Source organism: Phalacrocorax carbo, chromosome 1 (assembly GCF_963921805.1).
Source record: "Phalacrocorax carbo chromosome 1, bPhaCar2.1, whole genome shotgun sequence".
Classification (NCBI taxonomy): Eukaryota; Metazoa; Chordata; class Aves; order Suliformes; family Phalacrocoracidae; genus Phalacrocorax; species Phalacrocorax carbo.
This window is the reverse complement of record NC_087513.1, coordinates 15,703,633-15,723,421: the sequence shown is the minus strand read 5'-3', so window position 1 is coordinate 15,723,421 and position 19,789 is coordinate 15,703,633. Positions and strand designations below refer to the sequence as shown.

General features: G+C 42.8%; 1 protein-coding gene across 1 annotated transcript; it reads left to right on the top strand.

Annotated features, from left to right (window-relative positions):
- Positions 1–6,042: 6,042 nt before the first annotated feature.
- SYPL1 (synaptophysin like 1) lies at positions 6,043–10,371 on the top strand. The gene is made up of 5 exons (XM_009504129.2): positions 6,043–6,111; positions 6,854–6,972; positions 8,112–8,316; positions 9,178–9,366; positions 10,240–10,371. The coding sequence occupies exons 1-5, from the start codon at positions 6,043–6,045 to the stop codon at positions 10,369–10,371; spliced, it is 714 nt and encodes a 237-aa protein (XP_009502424.2).
- Positions 10,372–19,789: the final 9,418 nt, after the last annotated feature.

Genomic DNA, 19,789 nt, shown 5'->3' with positions numbered 1-19,789 from the left:
AAGGGTTTATTACATGATTAGCATATTAATACTTTCCTGATTTTCCCCAAATACAGAATATAATATTGGCCATTCCTGTCTTTTTTTTTTAGTTGATTTCCATAATTTCTGTCTATTCACTTTGGTATCATCTCTTTTCTTACTCCTGTGTTTCAAAAATGCATTGCTGTTTTCTGCAAGGCTATATAGACCATACACTGGTCCCTTGGCCCATTTGCTTTCTTAACACTTTTCTGCAATAGACTGCTTTCTAATTTCTATTCATTATTACCAACTTCTCTTTCTCCCATTTGTTATGTAATTTTTATGCTTCTGTCACTTTCTCTCTAAGCCAAACTGATTTTCCAAGCAAAATAACTCCTTTTCTGTAGTGGGCTTTTTCGGTGCTCTTAAACAGTACACAGTCTACCTGCTTAAATTCTTCCTTGCAGAGGTTTGATTCAGAATTGATTCCAGTTTATGAAATTAGCCCTGTGGAAGTACTATCTACATTTGAAGTGTTTGATATCATTTTGAAATGCAAAAATATTCCAAAATACTTTTAACCCCAGTAGAGAGTTATGTGGAGCGAAAAATTGAGAGCCTTTTCCAGTTTTGAACTCAGTCCACAGCTAGAACATTGTATACAGTTCAGAGTGCATCCATACCAGACATATGAAACCTGAAAAGACTTGGGGGAGAAAAAAAAAAACATCAATCAGGGCTGAGAGCGTTTCTGAAGAATGTTTTAAACAACGAAATGCTTATAAATAACTGACAAGTAGAAAAAGAGAGGAATCAAACAAGTGCCTATATGTATTTTTAGGGAGATACAGTGCTTACAAGGTTTAAGTAGAACATGGCAAAGAAGGAAGAGGAAAAAAAAATACTGGGATATATTGGATGGGGGGCAGGGAGTTGCTTGGTTCATTTAGACTGAACTAAGGCTTTATATGCCGCTTGTACCTGGAACAGTTTTTCTTGGGCATGGAAGATGTGGAGATGATAAGCAAATAGATATTTCACCTTTTATCTTGGTCTGTCCCTTTTTTCATATTCCTATTTTACTTGTTAAAGGCACTGGCTATTCCTGCAGCTAAGCTAATCAGGGTGGCTTGAATCCTCAGCACTGCTTGTCTGGATCGCAGTGCAGGGGTTGTGAGATTACAGAGAGTAGGTAGCATAGATAATCTCCCATAGGGTACGTTTTTCTGGATTGAACACTGCTTTTTTAATTCTATGACAGACCCTTACAAGATCAGAGGGTATTTGACCAGCTGCTTTAGAAATACCACCATGAAAAACAGTCAGTTCCACAGACTTCCCCACTGGACTGTGATCCTACAAGGCCTGTATAGCCCAAACTAAAGCACGTTTTAGTTGTGCCATCACAATATCCCCATAAAAGAGACCCTAGGAGACTTGCACAGCTCTGCTGTGGTCTTGTTGCCTAATTTGCACCCACCGTTCAGCTCCATTGCCTTTAAGAGGGATTAATTTCAGCACCAAAATCACAGCTTACTGTTCTCCCCTTGCAACATCAATGGCATATCTTATGAAGTCAAATTATAAATTCATTATAACTAACGAGAGAACTAATTTTATTGTCTTAAACCTTATCTTAGAGGTACTCAGACAGCCTTTGCTGAGCATATCTAAAGCACCCCCAAAGCCGTGGGATGAAGAGTCAGGCAGACAGCTCTGCCCCTGCCGTACTAAAGGGCTGATGGCACCACAAAGCAATGCATTTGCAGGAGATGGAGCTTTCTCAAGACTGTGTCCAAGACCAAATGAGAACACACACAGGAGACCTGGACCTTCACAGATCTTGTCAGCTTCATTTGGAAATGCAAGGTGCCATTCTGCAAACTGGTGGTTTAGGGCCCTCTTACCACCTTGGGGGTTCCAATTCCTGTGATACCCTGCTGTGATTTCTAACAGTACTAAAAGTGTTTTAGTAGCCTGTTCCGAGGAGTGGCTGATCATTTATCTGCTTCAAAAGCCTGCACACATCTGGGAGAGCTCTATTCCCATGACAGAATTAAGACAACACAACATTTTTAAAATTAAATTTAGCACATACTTGTTGATGCCTGTGCACTCTGGTGCAGTCCTGGGAGGCTTGGTACCCTGTTCGCAGCTCCCTGAGTGCTTGCAGAATGGCCTCACTCTGCCAAGGAAAGCTTCACAGGCAGCCATGCAGGTGCTCTCACCCTTCAGTGCACTCTGCAGCAGGTGTGCTTGGTACCCACAAACTCATATTCTTGGAGATTTCCAATAGACAGGCCAACCAGTCATCATTTCTAATTAATTAGTTACAAATCTGTAAGTTGATCTTAACAGTAAGCTCATACATTAATAACTATCTTAGTATTTATGCTTATCAAGCTTACAGTTACATCAGATTTAAAAGCCATTTACGGATACTGGAATTAATAGAATCAGTAATAATAATTCATTGTATTTTGAGGTAACAGTGATGTCATTTTCATGTAATAAAGGAGCCTATTCTAATCATTTTAAGAGTTTATATTACCCTCAAGGACAAGCACATCAACATTTGACAGCAGGAGGTTGACCATATTCTGTGTGCAGTCCATGCTACGCTCACAAGCACAAATGAGAACAAAGTCAAAGACACCAGCCAGAGATCAGGCTGCCACACAGTGCAGCAGCTGTATTTGTAACGTAGCAAAGAAAGAAAGGAAAGAGCCATCATTTCCACAGCTTTAAACTTAGACTACCTCCAGGAACCCGTAGCAGCAGGCAGATCTCAGCACCTCTCTTGCTTGTTGTACAGAAAGCTAGGGTTGAAAATTCTCCTTGAATGGCAAGGCAAACTGTGGGAGAATGTCAGACCCTGCTGCCAATGTTTTGCAGCAGTGCAGCCCCAGGCCAGTTGAAGACTGACATTTTGCTACCATTCTCACATGTATTCCCCAGCCTGGAATCTTCCTCCTGTATTCCCACGCTTGGCTGGCCTCCCACGACTTATTCACAGTAATAACATCTGTCACAGAGCAAACTCAGCCAAGGTTGCCTCCAGCCTCCATACCCCTGCCAGTCCTTCCTTATCTGTCAGTATCAAGTCCATAGAGCACCTCACCTCATCAGCTTTTCCATCACCTTTGTGAGTAAGCTGTCATCACTGCACTCCAGAAACCTCCTGATTGCTTGTGCCCAGCTGTATTGCCCTTCCAGCAGGTGCTTAAAGTTCCCCTTGAGGACCAGGACCACCTTCTGGTTATCTGAAGGTCTCCTCTACTTCTTCCTGATCAGGCAACTTGTAGTAGACAACCACAGTAGCATCACCCATGCTGTTCTGCCCTCTAATCCTAGCCCATAAACTCTCAGCTGGCTCATCATCCATCATAAGGCAGAGCTCCATGAATTTCTTCTGCTCTCTCACATAAAGGGCACCTCACCATCCTGGTTTGTCCTTCTTAAGGAGCCTGGATGCATCTATGGCAGCACTCCAGTCACACAAAACTATCCCATGCTGTCTCCATGATCCAAATGGGATTGTAGCCCTGTAACTACATAGTGACCTCCAATTCTTCCTATTTGTTCCCATGCTACATGTGTACACAAACACTTTAGACGGGCACTCTTTCATGCTGACTTCCCAGAAAAGTTATGAGATCTTCCCCCATAATGGTCTTCTGTAGGCACTTCCTTAGATGCATACATACACTTGGGGGGCAGGGTTTCTGCCCTGTTTTATTGTGTTCAGAGTGTCTCCTTGAAATCATATCATCCCATGCCCTTTGCTTGCCAAACCAGTCTACTACTTTCTCACATAATGTAGGTCATCATCTCTTCCCCGATGCCAAATAAATCACTCCTAGTTTAAAGCTCTTCGTCAGCAGCCTGGCCAGCCTGTTGGAAAAGATGCTTTTGCCCTATTTGGTCAGGTGGATCCCATCTTTTCTTAATAGTCCTGAGTCCTCAGAGAGTGTTCCATGGTCATAAAAGGTGAATCCCCTTTGTTGACACCAGCAGCCCAAAAAATTGTTGACCTTTTTCACTCCTCAAGCACTTCTTCCTCACTGGGAAAATTGAGGAGAAAACCACGTGGGCCCCCAAGATGTTGACCACCAACCCAGAACAATGTAGTAATCATGCTTGAAATGTTCCAGGTCTCCCCTGGCAGTATTGTTGGTGCCCACGTGGAAGAGCAGAAGTGATTAATAGCTTGAAGTTTGTTCTCTCCACAACATCCTGGATCCAAGTCCCTGGTAAGCAGCAAACCTCCCTAGACAGCAGGTAGGGGCCTCTACCCCATGCAGGAGGAAGTTTCCCTCTACTGTCAGTCATCTCTGCTCCTGGTGCTCCTGTGTAACTCAGGCTCAGCTGGCACAGAGGCTTCATTGGAGAAAGCTCTCAATGCCTTGTCTGCTACTAGGGTACTGACTCTGCTCTGTAGCTGCAGCCATGCTCCTGATGCCAGGAGTCACAATCTTCCAACCTTCACCATCATGGGAATCTCCATTCCCTAACCTGCTGAGCACAGACTCTGCCTGCTCCTCCTATAGGAATGCAGTCAATTCAGCTTCCTGAAGCTGCAGCGTCTCAGAGAAGATCCAGTTGAACCCTTTCTCATTACCTCTGATGCTGTGTAGGATGTTGACCTCCTCCCACAGCTCCTGGTGACACACACCTTCCACCTATGCACACGTCCTGCAGGCAAGGAGCCTGTATCTCCCAGCCCCAGCAAGAGGCCCCAGGCACCCCTCCCCAGCCCCAGGACTGGAGAGCTGCACCACCCCTCAGCAGCTCAGTCTGAACCAAGGCTTCTGATGTACCAGCGACAGTTGATCCAGACAGTGCTGGGGACCGTAACCTGCAGCACACCACCACCACAGCTGAGCATGCATATGCTGCTCTGTGAAGGCTGCTGGCCCCCTTCTGTACAAGCTGCTGCACTCACTATGTATACCCAGGAGCTGCACTCCAAGCCACCTCTTCCATTGGCATCTCCTTAGCACCTGCTGCAAGGCTGCCTGGCAGCCATAACAGCGCTCAGCTGGGACAAAATCTCCCAGCACCCTTTGTCCAGAAGCAGCTCACAGAGCTTGCTAGAGTCTTCTAGATCAGTTAGATCTTGCTAGAAGCAGCCACAGCCTCCCATAGCTATCCCTTCCTAAGAGCAGCACCAGGCACCCTGATGTTCTTGAAGAGTGTTCCCAGGAGTCACCCAGCAATCCCAGAAGCAGCTTCTAGAAGATCTTGAAGTGGAGCCAAGACACTGCTGTAGGGACTGCTGTGTCCATGGGCCACATCAGCTAGCCATGCTCTCTGCTGAGGGAGGAGGGCAGTGAGCAGCCTCCCTCACAGTCTACTTAAACATGAGTTTTAGCTTTTCGGTTTTGCTGAAGATTAACATAAGAACAATAGAGCACAACCACAAAAATTATTTAAAGCTTAAAAAAGTCAAATGTAGTTGATGAGATTACAGCAAGCTTCCATTGCACCTGAATTGTCCAGAACCTCTGCCTCATTTGCTAATAAAATCACTGAGACCAAAATCAAGGTATGGCACAGATGATCCTCTGAAGCGTGCTGCCCTCTGCCTGTTACCTGCTTGTCCCTCCTGCAGGGCTTGGCCACAAGGACACATAGCCCTTACACAGCAGTACTCATGGCCTTTGCTGCAGCCACACCTTCTGGCTTCAGCTCATCACAGCCCCCTCAGCCTCCCTGGAAGAAAGGAAGGAAGGAAGTCACTGCTGCTTCAGTCCACAAAATGGCCTAAGCTGTTCCTTCCTGCGGCAGTTACGGTGCCATTTCCCTGGCCCACAGACAGAGCCCTCCATGACAGTACCACCCACCCCACACAGCTGGGCTCTCCCCTCCCACTGGGACCAGCCTCCCCTGGCCTCTGGTTTAGGGCTGAAGAGCCCTAGTGTGAGGTAAGAGGGGTGGGGCCAGTCCCAGTGTGAGGTAAGTGGGTGTGGCAGGGAGGAGCACAGGGGCTGGCCCTATAGGGAGTGTCTGCACAGGACTGGAGCTGTGGATAGGTGGTGGTGTGGACCTCTGCTGGTTGTTCTGGTGTCTCCCAGGATGGCTGGCTTGAGGGTGGACTTTGGTGTGCTTTTGGAGCCTCTGGGCTTCATTAAGGTCCTTGAGTGGGTAAGTGGAGCTGTGGAGGCACAGGGGAAAGCCTTATTCTCACTGTGGAACTCTTTCTCTTCCTTTCCCAGGCCTGGCTTTGCTACTGTGTCTTAGCTGGGTAGGCCTGAAAAGGCATGTGCTACTGGCCTGTCTGTTCCCTGCCTTGTGTCACTGGTGGAGGGTGTTCAACACAAAGCTGCTCTTCAGCTAAACCTTCTGACTGGGAGGGAAGAAAACAGCTCTGCTGACAGATACATCAAGTCTATGTGTTAATCACAAGTTTGTCATAGTAATTTGTGCTGTTGTGTATCCTGATTATTGAGGGTTTAGGGTTTTGCTATTGAACAAAGGAAAAATGGGTACATAGCTCCCAATCTGGTAAGCAATACTCTGAGCATGTACCTTCTAGCTACTCTAATTTTTGGTTGTGGTTGTCTGAGGATCCTAAAAATACTTCTCATACCAACTGCAAGAGGTACTGTGCTGGCTTTTAACATTCAAAATAAAAAAAAAATTCTGTTGAGCTAAGAAAATAAAAACAAAAAGGGCTTTCAAATGGGCTTTTGCTAGTGGTGTTGCTCATAACTTTGGGTTATAGAAACTCGATGGTTTCATTACCTCTTGACATCATTTCATACTTTACCATTGCTAACTTTGTCCTTATTTCTTGCCTTGATTAGTTGTTTCATCTAAATGTTGAGCTTATGTCCTTTGAGCTGTAGTGGTGTGCACTAATATGTCTATGTATTGATTCCTGTAGATTTTTTCCATCTTTGCTTTTGCCACATGTGGAGGCTTTCAAGGCGAAACTACCCTTCTAGTTTCCTGCAAAGGTGTGGTAAACAGAACAGTTACAGCTGCTTTTGCTTATCCATTCAGGTGAGTATTAGCTCTAGAGTTGTCATTCATACACTAATTATTTATTATTAACTTGTTTCCCTATCTGTCTCCCTATGAATATGTACATACTGTTTATATCTGAACGTACATATGAAACCTCTGGCTTGCTCTGTAGTAGCAATAAATACTTACTTGTAATTTTTCACAGAATTGTGGTGCTCAGTGCCCTATAGAAAGAAGTAGGTAGAAACGGCAATAGGCTGTATTACTGCTTTGTATCACTCTATCTTAAGCTATATTCTATTGGTGCATGAATGCTACAGAAGGTAATTAGTAAACAAAACAATACAATTAATTTTAACAGTATATTTCTTCATCAATTTGTGGTTGCTTTGGAGGCCCAGATAATCTTATTTTGGCTGTGCCCTCATCGTGCTTTTGTTGAAAGACTGAATGGAAAAAACTTAATTTTCAGTTTATTCCACTATGATCTTGGTGAAGGTGTTGGGTACAGAAACACTAAATACTCCACTGTTGTTGTAGTGCTCTTGTAGAGATAAGATCCCTTCCTGAAGCATGAGGAGGAAGGCTTCCTCCTTGTTCTCACAGCTGCACAGTTATAACAAGTGCAGTCAGTGTTCCAGATGTGTTCAGTAAGCATAGATGTAGGTATAGAAACAGCTTCAGAGGCCAGCTAGTAAAAGCTACTACAGAAGTATAGAATCTGGTCACAAAACCCAGCATTGTAACAGCACTTGGAGGGGAGAGTGGGAATCTGAAATTATTCTGTGCTGGTCGCTGAGTGGTTGCTGCCTGTCACACAGGTTTTATTGAACTTCCTGTGCCTTTTAAGTCCTGATCCCATGTTTAACTGCCAGTCTCTGAAACAATGTCATTAAGTCTGCTTTCAAATCAGGGTTTTTTTCTTCAGTTGCTCTAGAGGTAAAATTAAGACTCTTCTCCTGAAATTGATATTGCATATCTCAATGTAGGAGGGGGAACAATCTTCAGATACCTTGACAAATCTTTGTCTTGTATAACTGATACATTATACAAATTGCCTTTTAGAGTAAACTTACACAACCAGAATGCTGAAGCACTGTTACTGTAAAGCATGACTGTGTGAAGTGTCCATTGTATAGTAAACTCTAATTACATGAAAGATATAATCTTTGCAGGTTGAACACTGTTGTATTTAGTGCACCAAACCCAAAACGCTGCGGTGGTACTTGGACTGACGTCTATCTCGTGGGCAACTTCTCCTCTTCTGCACAGTTCTTTGTTACGCTCGCAGTGTTGGTATTCCTCTACTGCATTGCTGCCCTTGTGGTATATATTGGATATAAGCATGTGTATCAGCAAAACAGCAAGTTTCCCCTAACTGTAAGTAATACTAAGATATTTTAATGTTTTACCTTTGAAACCACAGAGAGATGAAAAATACTGCTAATCAAGACTATTTGAATAACTTATGAATATTCAGTAGATGGAGCGTGAACACAAGTATCTTGGACTAGTCACTAGAGCACTCAAGAAGAAAAGAGGGCCCAAAGCCCTTGAATATCCAAGGCATCGTTCCTTATGCTGTTATTGAAGCAGAGTGGAATGAAGTTCCACCTTTTCGGGTGAACAGTGTCTTCACCACAACTTCTGTATTTTATCATGTATTTGAATATACAGTTGTTCCATAGGTGCAACCTCCTTCATTAGTCTCTGGGAATTTTCCCTGTGTAGACCACCTGCTATACAGATGCAATTGGCAGAGGGAAATGGGTATCTCTTGAATTTTAATCACCTTAAGTACCAAAGCCCTGATTCACAGAATAAGAAATTTCAGAGCATGCCCAGAAACAGTCCTAGTGACTTTTCAAGCCAAATTCCAACATATCAGCCATCCAGATTTAAATCTTCTTCTCTTTCTCCCGTCACCCCCACTTTACTAAACTGTGACTTAAATTTTTATAACAGAAGTGCGAGGCATCTGATTTGAGAAACTCATTTCTTACAAAGGATAAGATTGCTTATGCTTGATACATGCAAAAGGCATACAGTTTTGTAGCTGATTATCCACACAGACTATAACTTGTGTTGTAGTTACAACTTTGTTAATGGCTAAATTTGCTTGTGATCATCAGCACTGATGCCATTATTTTGCTAATATAATTGATACTATCTCTGCCTTGCTCTCTTATGTACATTTATGCACATATTTTTAACCTGATGATGAGTACTTCTCTTCTGCAGGACTTGACTATCACTGTCATCACAGCTTTTCTGTGGCTGGTCAGTACTTTTGCTTGGGGAAAGGCACTTGCTGACATCAAAATATCCACAGGGGCCAGCATTATTCCAGGAATTGAGTCCTGTAAAGCACCAGGAACAACTTGTCATTTTGCTTCTGTGACCAGGATGGGAGCTCTGAATGTGTCTGTGGTATGTATGCCTTCTGCCATATGGGCACAATAAATGTGTTAGAAAATAGCCAATGGCACCTGAGAGCCCTGTTCTACTGATTGCATGTGTTGCTTTGTGTGTTAACCCATAAAGCAATCTTATCAGTCACTTAGGCCCGCTAACACTGTGGTAAAACACCAACCAAATTTTTTCATTAGAAGGAAACTTGTTCCCTCAAAGAAACTAAAAGAAACAACTTCTAGGATCTGTCTCTAGAGCTGTTAGATGCAGCATTTCCAGACATATTTGAGTGTCTCTATTATTTCTGCCTGTAGCCAAGAGCACCTTTAAAATATGTTACTGAGCCACCCAAATGATCTGACCAATATAAGTAAGGAGGAAACACTATGCTTCCTCCTCTGTCTCTTGGTGCTAAACCTAGGTTTTTTAATCAACTGTGAACATTTTTTACACATCAGATCCTTGTAATACAAAGATATAAAGTTCATGTTCATAGAAAAACCTCTTCACAGCTGGGTAAATGAGGCCTATTGTAAGATATTCCTAGTGAATTCTGCTTTTCAAAATCCTGGCTGTTATTCATTGGCCCAGTAATAATTAATCATGTGCTCTGGATGTGCATATGTAGAGGTGCTGAGTGCCTGAAAAGAATTTGTTTAATTCCATGCAAAGTATAAAGTTGACTATTTTATTTCCAAAGAAGTCTGTTAAAATAGATTATTACAATCTAATGTGGAAATGTCTTGTCCCAACCAAAGGGGTGTCAAAGATGGTGGTTGTTTCTGGCTTGCCTTGAAGTCATAGTCTGGCTTTAAAAAAAAAACAAACAACAACAACAAAAAACCCCACCCAACTTAATATCTTAATCTGGGTTTTTTTCTTAACCTACAGGTGTTTGGCTTACTTAATATGGTTTTATGGGGAGGAAATATTTGGTTTGTATACAAGGACACCAACCTGCACAACCAATCAAGCAGAATTTCTCAAAGTCCAGGAACATATCCAACTCAAAGACGAGTATAAAAACAAGGTGATACTTTGAAGTGCTTCCACTTTTATATCACACTGCCAAGAGCACGGAGCCATTAGGATTTATTTAAATAATAACTGATGATACTTCGTACAAACTTCCATTTTGTACTATGGTTTGATGTAAGGTCTTGGATATTCCAACTGAAGTGTTTAAATATCTTGAAATATATTATACCTTTCTAAGATATGCAGCTTTATTACAGTTTTTGAGGAGCAGAATGTTGAGGTTATCTGGTTGCTGACCCTTTCAGGTTCTTAAATTAGCCTCATAGGAGGGTCAGGTGAGAATCAACTGTGTTTGTGTTATTGCTGCAACTTCTTTAGTTCTAACAAGCCTTGGCTGAAAAAATGAAACGTAAATGCAGCTAGGGCATGTGAAAATGCAGTTTGGCTTCTTAGTATCACTGATAACTTGCAAAAGCCATCTAAGTAGAACTCTCAGCTCTGTCAGAGTTGCAGCCATCACACGTAGCTTTCCAGATATTCCATTCAGATTACTGTATCAAATCTGCTGACAGGCCTGTCTGGAAGGATGTTACTTCTTATGTTGTTACTACTTAATGGCTTGGGATAATCTCTGAACAAGAAGATGCCTTATAGTTTCACTATAAAATCATTTAATAAAGATGAGAGTGTTTATATGTGTGCAATAGATGACCTATATGCTTGAAGGAGGGAAAAAACCAAACACCACAACCCCAAACTAAAGGATGGCCCAAAACTCTCAGAAATACTGTGGAAATCAAAGCTGATATACTCTAACTGCTAGTGTCTGGGCTTCTATGAATTCCTTTTGAGGTGCATAAACAATGTCTGTGTGTGAAAGGACACAACTGGAGATGTCTGAATAAGATTAAGTCTTCATTGATGTTGTTCACCTTATTCATTGGGAGCAATATTTTGTTCTTCTCGTGGGCTTCTTTAAGATATCTGACTGTCTGTGAATTGCCCAGAAAGAATGTTTGTATTGACAAATCTAATAAAGCTTTTTGATATGTTTAAACTGTGATTAAAATAGACGTAATAGTATGTATATAGCACAAATCCTAATTGTTCAGTGTGCATGAGCTACTGACTTTCTGATAGTAAACTTGCAGTCCAAAGAGTCCAAAACTCAGTATGACTGCTGCTGAAAGAATGTGCCTTGAGTCCTTACTGCTGTAACAGTGCAAATGTATTGGCTTTGTAGCTTCTGGGACATGGCTTTAGCTATTGCTGACCTTGTTATCTGTGCTAAAGAAGGGTTTTTACACTGATGCCTTGTTTTTTTTGTAGAGGGGACTATCACTCCTGTAGACTAAAGCTGACTGGTGCTGCCCAGCACTTCTTTCTGTCAGCCCATACTGGGGGCTTTCATTACTTATAACCATCCAAAACTTCATTTGAATTTCCTTTTGGAAGGGGTGAGAAGTGCAATGTTCAGGTGTCCTTTTCTAAAAGCATGCTCTTCTGATTCTTCCCTGTTCCTGGATAAGGGATTTAAAAGCAATGAGCTGCTGCTATTTTCTGTTTAGTAATACTAGCCATGTTACTGCTGCAAGGGAACAGGCTTGCCTTTTCTCAGTGGTTACTCAAGTAGCAAGTATTACCCTGCCTTACAAAGGACTCTTGAGGAAAGATAAGAGAAAAGCAGTACTCAGTTCCAACTCCTGCATCAAAAGTATGGCACTCAAAATCATAACGAAGCCTTCTCAGGACCTTCCCTCTGTGTCCTGGACCTTCTGCAACCCAAGAGGCAATTCTCAGCAGGAGAAGACTGGGGCATAGGGTTTATCATTATTACGAAGGGCAATATCATTCTTGTATTCTAAAGTGAGACATGAAACCAGTTACTTCTATTATGGGTTGGTTGGTTTGTTGGGGGGAGGGTGGTAGAAACACTGGGCTTTGATCTAAAGGGCTGATGAAACCACCATGTGGTTTTGACAGTAAAGTGGTTTTTAGCTTCATGCTCAAAGGTCTCTAAGCAGATTGGTGTTAACACAGTGATTGACCCAGCTCACTTCCACATCCTTGCTTGGGTAGATGTGATATTCAAGTGGGCCAGGGCATGTGCATTTTTCTAGCAGTCCCATGCTGTTTGTGCTTGCTTTACCATCAGAATATGAATTATGGCTGGGTAGTCTTCTGTCATCTCAGTGGTCTGAACTGGGTCTTGAAGCTTCACTGGAAGTATTGATGATAAAAGACAAATGTGATCTTTTCTTTCATCTCTGCTGGGGCCCTACCCAGCAGAACTATACTGAGCTATAAATGTAGTCAGACTTTTGTGGAAAGGTTACTTATATAGCAATTACAGTGCTTTGGTGTTTAGCTAGCATAGAATACGGAGCTTTTATTGAGATTTAAAGTACTAAGTCAGTTGATTGTAAATATAAGGAGGTGTTATTTTGAAGTGCTCTTGCACCAGCTGTTCTCCTGCCTCTCGAGAACCCCTGCTGACAACTTTTGTGGTGTCCTTTCTGACCTCTTTGCTTGCATCAGTTCCATGGTCCAAATACTAACTTTAGACCTTAAATCCTCATTCCTCCTTGAAGTGAGTTCATTTATTACTTAATGCTGCTCTGAACTGACAGTTGTCACAGATGGCGTGTTTTGTAATGTTATATCTATATCACTATGTGTAGCAGGGAAGAGAGGGACAGAGGAGAGCTGGGGAAATAAAATTACTTTGTTACTGCACGTAGGATTTATTTTTTTGGTGGTGTGGTGTGTGGATTTGGGGTTGGTGTTTTTTTGGGGGGGGCAAGTCAAGACTATTGGACTTTCTCTGCTCTCTTAACATAATTGCAGACACCTGAGATATAAAGCTTTGCTATTTCATCGTGGTGAGCTATGACAGGATCACTAGTACAAGGTTAAGAAGATCAGTATTTACATGTTTTGGTAATTTTATTACTATATTTTACATTTCAAAACTAGAACTGAAGCAAATTATTATTTGTCACCTAATCAAAGTTAGCACTGCTTTGAGCAAGAGGCTGAACCAAGTTTCATTTGGTGGGTTTTTGTTTTGGGTTTTTTTTATTCTCTCCAGAGGTACCTTCTTTCTAATATGTTTTTTTCCTAACACCCAATGGGCCATTGTTTGCCTTTGCCTCCTGTTTTTTTTCTCTTTTAGCCAGAGGCTCCCTGTTTTTCATTGTGCATGCTTATTTAAAATATGTATTTCATCCTAAAATGTAAAACCTCTATGAATTCTCATATTGCCTAAGAAAAAGCACTGATAATTACAGATCAATTAAGTTTTTCAATCTCTTATTCCTCTGAGATTTAAGTTTACACATGATGTGGCTAAAATATTTTTATTAATTAACTTTTAGTATTTTTAACGAAACTATGTTCCTGTCTTTTTAGTATGTGCTTATCTACCAACTAAAGCTCCAGCTCTACAACAAACTGACTTTGTCACAAATAGCCCTGTTAGTCATTGGGATGGCTTAGTTATAAAATGGTAATTGTGTGTATTTTTGTGCACATGGGAGCAGGAATGGATTAGACCAGTATATGTCTGATTGATGGCTAAGGTCTAGCCAACAACTGAAACAGAGTTGGAAAGCTTAGCACGTTATGACTGATTGTTCCAACAAAAACTGAAATTTCATATGCAAAGAGACATTCCTGTTTTCCATAGGGCTGAACTTTCCCTTTCACTCCTTGTACATGAAACAAGTGCGTTCCATCCCTATAGTGCTTTCCTTCAGAAGACAGGGAGACCAAAGATGGCAGACAGGACTATTACTGGTAAAATATGTGGTTATGTTCTGTAGAAATTAAAGCTGCATATGTGTATGTTCTATATAGCTAAACAGTACCAGCATCCTGGCTCTGCAGGCTAAGGTGAGTGTGATGTGTAGTCCACAGCAAGCAGGATTTTGAAAAGGAAAAATAACCACATGTCCTCTTCTGGTTCATTAGGATAAGACTTATTTTCCTTCACAAGGGGGAGGGACTGATCAGAATACTGCTAGCTTTGATGTCTGCTAGAGCCCTGCAGCCAAGATGAAATGGAAAGCATTGTGCAGCAGGAGCAAGCAGCTGCTCTCATTTACCCTGGACACCCACAAAGGGCTGAGCAGCCTTTGCCTTTGAATTGACATCCCATTCATGCTGGCAGCACCAAAATACTCAGTGTCTTATTTACTCATGAGAGTGAGGAAAAAAAGGAGTCTGACTGATTTACCAGCTTTATCTTGATTACACAAGAATCATCATTGTTATCGGGAGATGCAGTGCACTTGATTCCTCTGTACTGAGGGAGCAAAGGGCCTGGAACTTAGGCAAGGTACCTTCAGCTGGCAGCAAACTCTCTTGTAGCCATCAGTGGGGCAAGCTCATGAAAATCCTCTCACGCTGCATGAATTCTTCTGCTAGCAAGCTATAGTTATGCATCTCTATCAAGTGAAATGAATATGATGCATGGTGTGGTACTAAAGAGAGGAATAGAGATCAGAAACCCACAGCAGGAAGAAAGATTGGATAGTGGCAGTGAAGGAAGATGAAGCTGAGGGATTGGTATGGGATAGCAATAGGGAACTCCGTGGCAGAGAATAGAATCCCATCAGCATTAGGAAGTATGTAAGGAATTAAGTAATTTGTGGTTTACGTTTCTGTGACCAGTGATCTGGGGGACAGGCCTGTGTGACAATGCTGAGAAATATACATACTGTGTGTGCTAACTCCCAGAAGAGTCCCTGCCATGGGAGCTAGCGTGGTGTCAGTGGTGGCTGAGAGCTGTGCCACCAACCTGGAGGAAAAGCCATAGGAACTCAAGCCCAGGAGACATCTGGCAATGTTACATCTCCAGAGGCCAGTGCAGACAGTGCTGAATGGAGTCACTTTGGGATCGGTATCGCTGTGGCCGCTATCACCCCAGCAAGCAAACCCATCTCAAACGCAGGCTGGAGCCAGGACACTGAAATGCCAGCTGGTGGGTCAGCAGTATTAATAGCTTATATTGCAGTAGAGCTGAGCATTGTTGTGATGTGCAGTGAATTATTCAGGGCTCTGTCTCTGCACACCTCCTATTGCTAGCAGTAGAAGGTGTAGGTGTGTAGCTTTTGCTGAAGGCAAGAAAGAGGATGGGTGCTGTCTACATGTGAAGAGCTGTAAAACTGTGGGTTCATCACCTGCTCTGAGATACAGGGTAGCTACAGGTATTTTTATATTCCCCTATCCCCTAGAACTGAGCAGCCCGTAAAGCTGGGCAACTTGGCCATGCTGTGTTGTACCATGCTGGTTTGGCTGTCTGCCCCACTGCAAACTGCTGGGGAGCTGGTAGGGTATCTCACTCTTGGAACCTGTCTAAAGATATTGCCTGATGCTTTCACAAATGCCTGACTCTGGAGCAAGTCATGACTGCACATCAGACATTCTAGATCATCCTGGATCACCTGCTTTTATTCCTGTGGCAGTATTTAGGAGGCGTTTGCTCCTAGCAGATTTGCTGTATAGCCTAAAGCAAAGGTGGTGTCACAAAGTCAGAGGACAGTTTTTGCTGCTTAGTCACGTTTAAATATTAACCTGAATAATGAAATTATTCAAAAGAATGCTACAGGTAGGAGTATGTGTACTCCTCTTAAATACTAGCAAATGAGGCTGTTTCTTTTAAGGTTAAGATCAAGTCTGTGTATGCTGGCAGAGTTGTATTTTTAGAGCCTGACTCAAATGTGGAATTCCCTTCATGTCAAGTGCATCCAGGTGTGCCCTTAATAACACTACCCTCCTATGGACACTCTGTATTTAGAGCAGGGAAAAAGATATCAAAATTTCTGACTTGTGTTTTAGAAGCTTTCTTTATACTTTTCACTTGCAACTTCCAAACACTTGCCTGCGCTCGGTAGCACTCTTGTCTGGGTATTTCATTCTTCATCTTGAGTCAGGAAGGCAGCAATATACAGCTAAGTTGTGCTATCCTTAAAATTTGTGCCCATATGGACACAGTCAGTTTTTGCCCTTCATTTCAGGGTAAGCACTCTAAGGCTTAGAGAAATCTGTGCTAACCCTGGCCATATTTTTCTTTCATTCTTGTCTTACAAAAAATCTGCCTCAGCCAGATGCTGTTCTACACTATCCATGTCTTCAGTTGTTTCACTGTGGATCCTGCTTGGCCAACACAGGAACTTCCCACCCCCCCTTTCTTTTTCCTCCTGGAGCAAACCCATAACACTCGGTAACTTTTCAAAGTCTTTTTCTAGCTGGTTCTATGTAGGTTGCCTCTTGTTCTGCTATACCAGCAGCCACTGCAAATAGTGGGGATGAATTTGGGCAGCCAGTTCCCATAATCCAACCCCTGATCAAGGAACCTGACTGATTGCTGTTGCTGCCAGGAGGGCTGCAGGTCCCTGTGCCCCACAAGCAACAGGTGGTTTGTACTTGGTATTACATCGTGGCAGTATTTGAGAAATTCTTCATTTATTCATAAGATGTCCTCTGCCTTTTCTTGGCTTGTGACTTAATGTTGATGCTGCCAGCTGCAATTTCTTCATCTCTGTCTGTTTGGCAATTTGACTTAATGCAGTCACGCAGGAGGCTGTGTACTGATCCTTTACTCAGATTCTGAGTAAAAGCTGGTGTTAGCACAAGCTCTAATCAATATGCCCATTTAATTTCAATTAAAAGTGTGTAGTCTCTAAAACAACTGCACTCTAGTCCGCAGCTGAGCTTGCTTTCTGTGACCCAAGATCAGCAGCTATCTGTCCCAAGTCCCCTGGGTCATTTCTTGTCTTGTAAAGCAGGAATAAGTCTTACCTGATGCACCCCCTGCCTTGGCATAGTAATCTATCAGTTGTTACACATGCTGCTGTTCCCAGCTCCTTTTTCTTTTCCCATTTATACACATCATCCCCTAAATCATCTACCTCTGGTGACTTAAAAAATAATTCTCCACGACTTTCTGCAGATACAGCAGCTATTTTTAATTTTTGCATCCTGATCTGCTTTTGCAAGCATCTAACTTTAGCTTCACGTTTAATATGATCAGGTTCCCTTGGAGCTCTCCTGTGCTCTAGGGCGAATGGCTGCACTGTGAATATTAATCCTTCTACTGGATTCTGCTGTCTTCTGCTTATGTGGCTTTTCTTTCCCCTTTTCTGAATTGAAAATACTGTATTTCATTGCTATCTTTTTGAGCCACTAGACTGTACTACTTTTCAAGCTGCTTAGTATTTTCTTTTAAAACAGTTTTCAGATCAAAGCAGTTATTTTCTGCTTTTACTCTGTCTCTATCAGCACAAAATGTTTTAGCTACTTCCACAACAGTCACAGTAATACAGGAATTTATCCTCAAGTTGCACTTCATAATCTCTACAACAACTAGAGAATGTTTATTCTATACCATCCCTGGTCCTATGGGTTGAAATGAAACATCCCCTCTTCCATGGAGAGGTGCCTGTAGCTTTTAAGATCCTGGGTGGTGGGTTTTTTTGTTGTTGTTGATTCTTTTGTATTGCTCAGATCTTCAGCTAGAGGAGTTAGTATCATTTGGGTAGCATTAGTGGTTTGTCAAGGTCACTTCCTGCAGTGATGTAAAGCTTGGTGTCCAGCTAAGAAACAAAGGACTTGGCAAACTCTGAAGGACACGTGCTGGCTAGCTAATGAAAAAACACCTTTTCTGGGGCCATGCAATGTCCTAGACTGAACACAGCAAAAGGAGGCTATGATGCCTTCAAACTGAAATTGAACTATTCTTACATAAGGGCTTCATGAAATATTGCAGCTCAGGAGCCTTCCCTGATCAAAAGGACCAGTGTTGTCTTTGGGCTCTTTACTGACATGGAGCGTTTCTGGATCAAGTCATGTTTACACCATGGAAACAGCCTGCAATCCAACTGAACCTTTCACTTTGTTGAGCTGGCCAGCAAGGAAGAGATCCCCTGATCAGGAGCAGAAGAGGAGAGAAAAGGATGCAATAAGCTAGTAGTGGATCCAAAGCAGAAAATGACGAGAGATACAGTCCTTCAAGCTGCAAAAGCTCAGAGCTGAACTCAGGGTTATTAGAGGTTCCCAGTAGTGACTGTGGCATACATGGCATCTTCATGACAGCATACCAGCAATGACCCCAGGCACAGCCCCAGCAGTACCCCTGGAGAGGACTCATGCAGAAATGACATGGTATTTGTAGGGTCTTTTCTCAGAAGATTGGGAATGCAGTAGCTCAAGCAGTTACAGTTAAAGAAGAGAAAACAGTATGTGCCAGTAGAGGAGATGAGGGTGATTATTTTTAGCTTTAGTTTCCACAGAGACTGTGCATCAAAAGTAATAAGAAAGGACTGGCAAGCACAGGAGGCTGTGTGGTTTGCATTCAGCTCCGTGAAGAGCATCTCTAGGATGAAGGTAGGCCAAGAAATGAACCTGAGAAATGCATTGCTAAAATCAAAAAAGCCAAAGGGCCTGTATTCCCATCTTGTCCTGAGGCCTTGAAAGCTCTTAAACAAGGAAGTAGTTTAATTTTGAACTTTACTGATTGGCTGTCTTTACATGTGGTCAATGTGGGCACTTCAGAGCTTTTAACCTTGCTGGAAATAGACAGGAGTGCTGGAAGCTTGGAAGATCTCAGCTTTCTTCTTCAAGAGCCATGAACCTATTCTCCTATGCCCTGTGCAGTTGCTGTAGATCCATACAAGTGCAATAGGCCTTCAGTCTGGAGTGACAGAGTTTTTACCTGCCATGCATTATCACTGGTGCCCCAAAATGGGCACAGCTGTGAAAGATCAGTCCCTTCAGGACAAATCCCCTGGGGCACTGTTCAGTTGCAACCAGAAGTCACGATTTACAGCTAGCAGAGCTGACAGGACAGAAAATCTTCCATGCAAGAAGAGCCAGCAGAGCAATTACAGCTGAGTTCTGGCTGGAGGCACCCTGGGGCTGGTGGCTGCTTTATCTTGCTAAGTGGGTAAGTTCATGCTCTTTTAACTTGGGGAAAAAACCTCTTCTGGTTCAGTGACAGGGCAGGGTCTCTTCAGGAGCATGTAAGAACACAGTATTGATTCAGCCCTGGCTGTGTGTGAGGAAATCCCTGGGAGCATCCACCTTTGTCCTGACTTACCTGTCAGAACAGCACTGAAATATTGGCCTGAAACATCTGTCACTTTAGTTATTCATTGATCATCTGTGCTGGCTCCCTCACATCAAGCACAATAGTGAAGGGGAGAAGGGATGAAAGGGTGTAAGGTACCAGCTGCAGCTTTTCTGGTCCTGAAGGGTGCACTAAAGCCAGTTAGCTCTCAGATGCCCCACAGAGACTATCCACACAGTGCAGGCAGCCAGGGAGCGTTACACCGATGCTCTGCTTGCTTCCCCCTTCCCTCATCCCCTCCACAGCCAGTGGGGCAGGTAGGACCTCAAAACACCACCTGGCATCAGGTAAAGTACTTGGGGAAATTCCTCACTGAGCTTGATATCTCGCTGT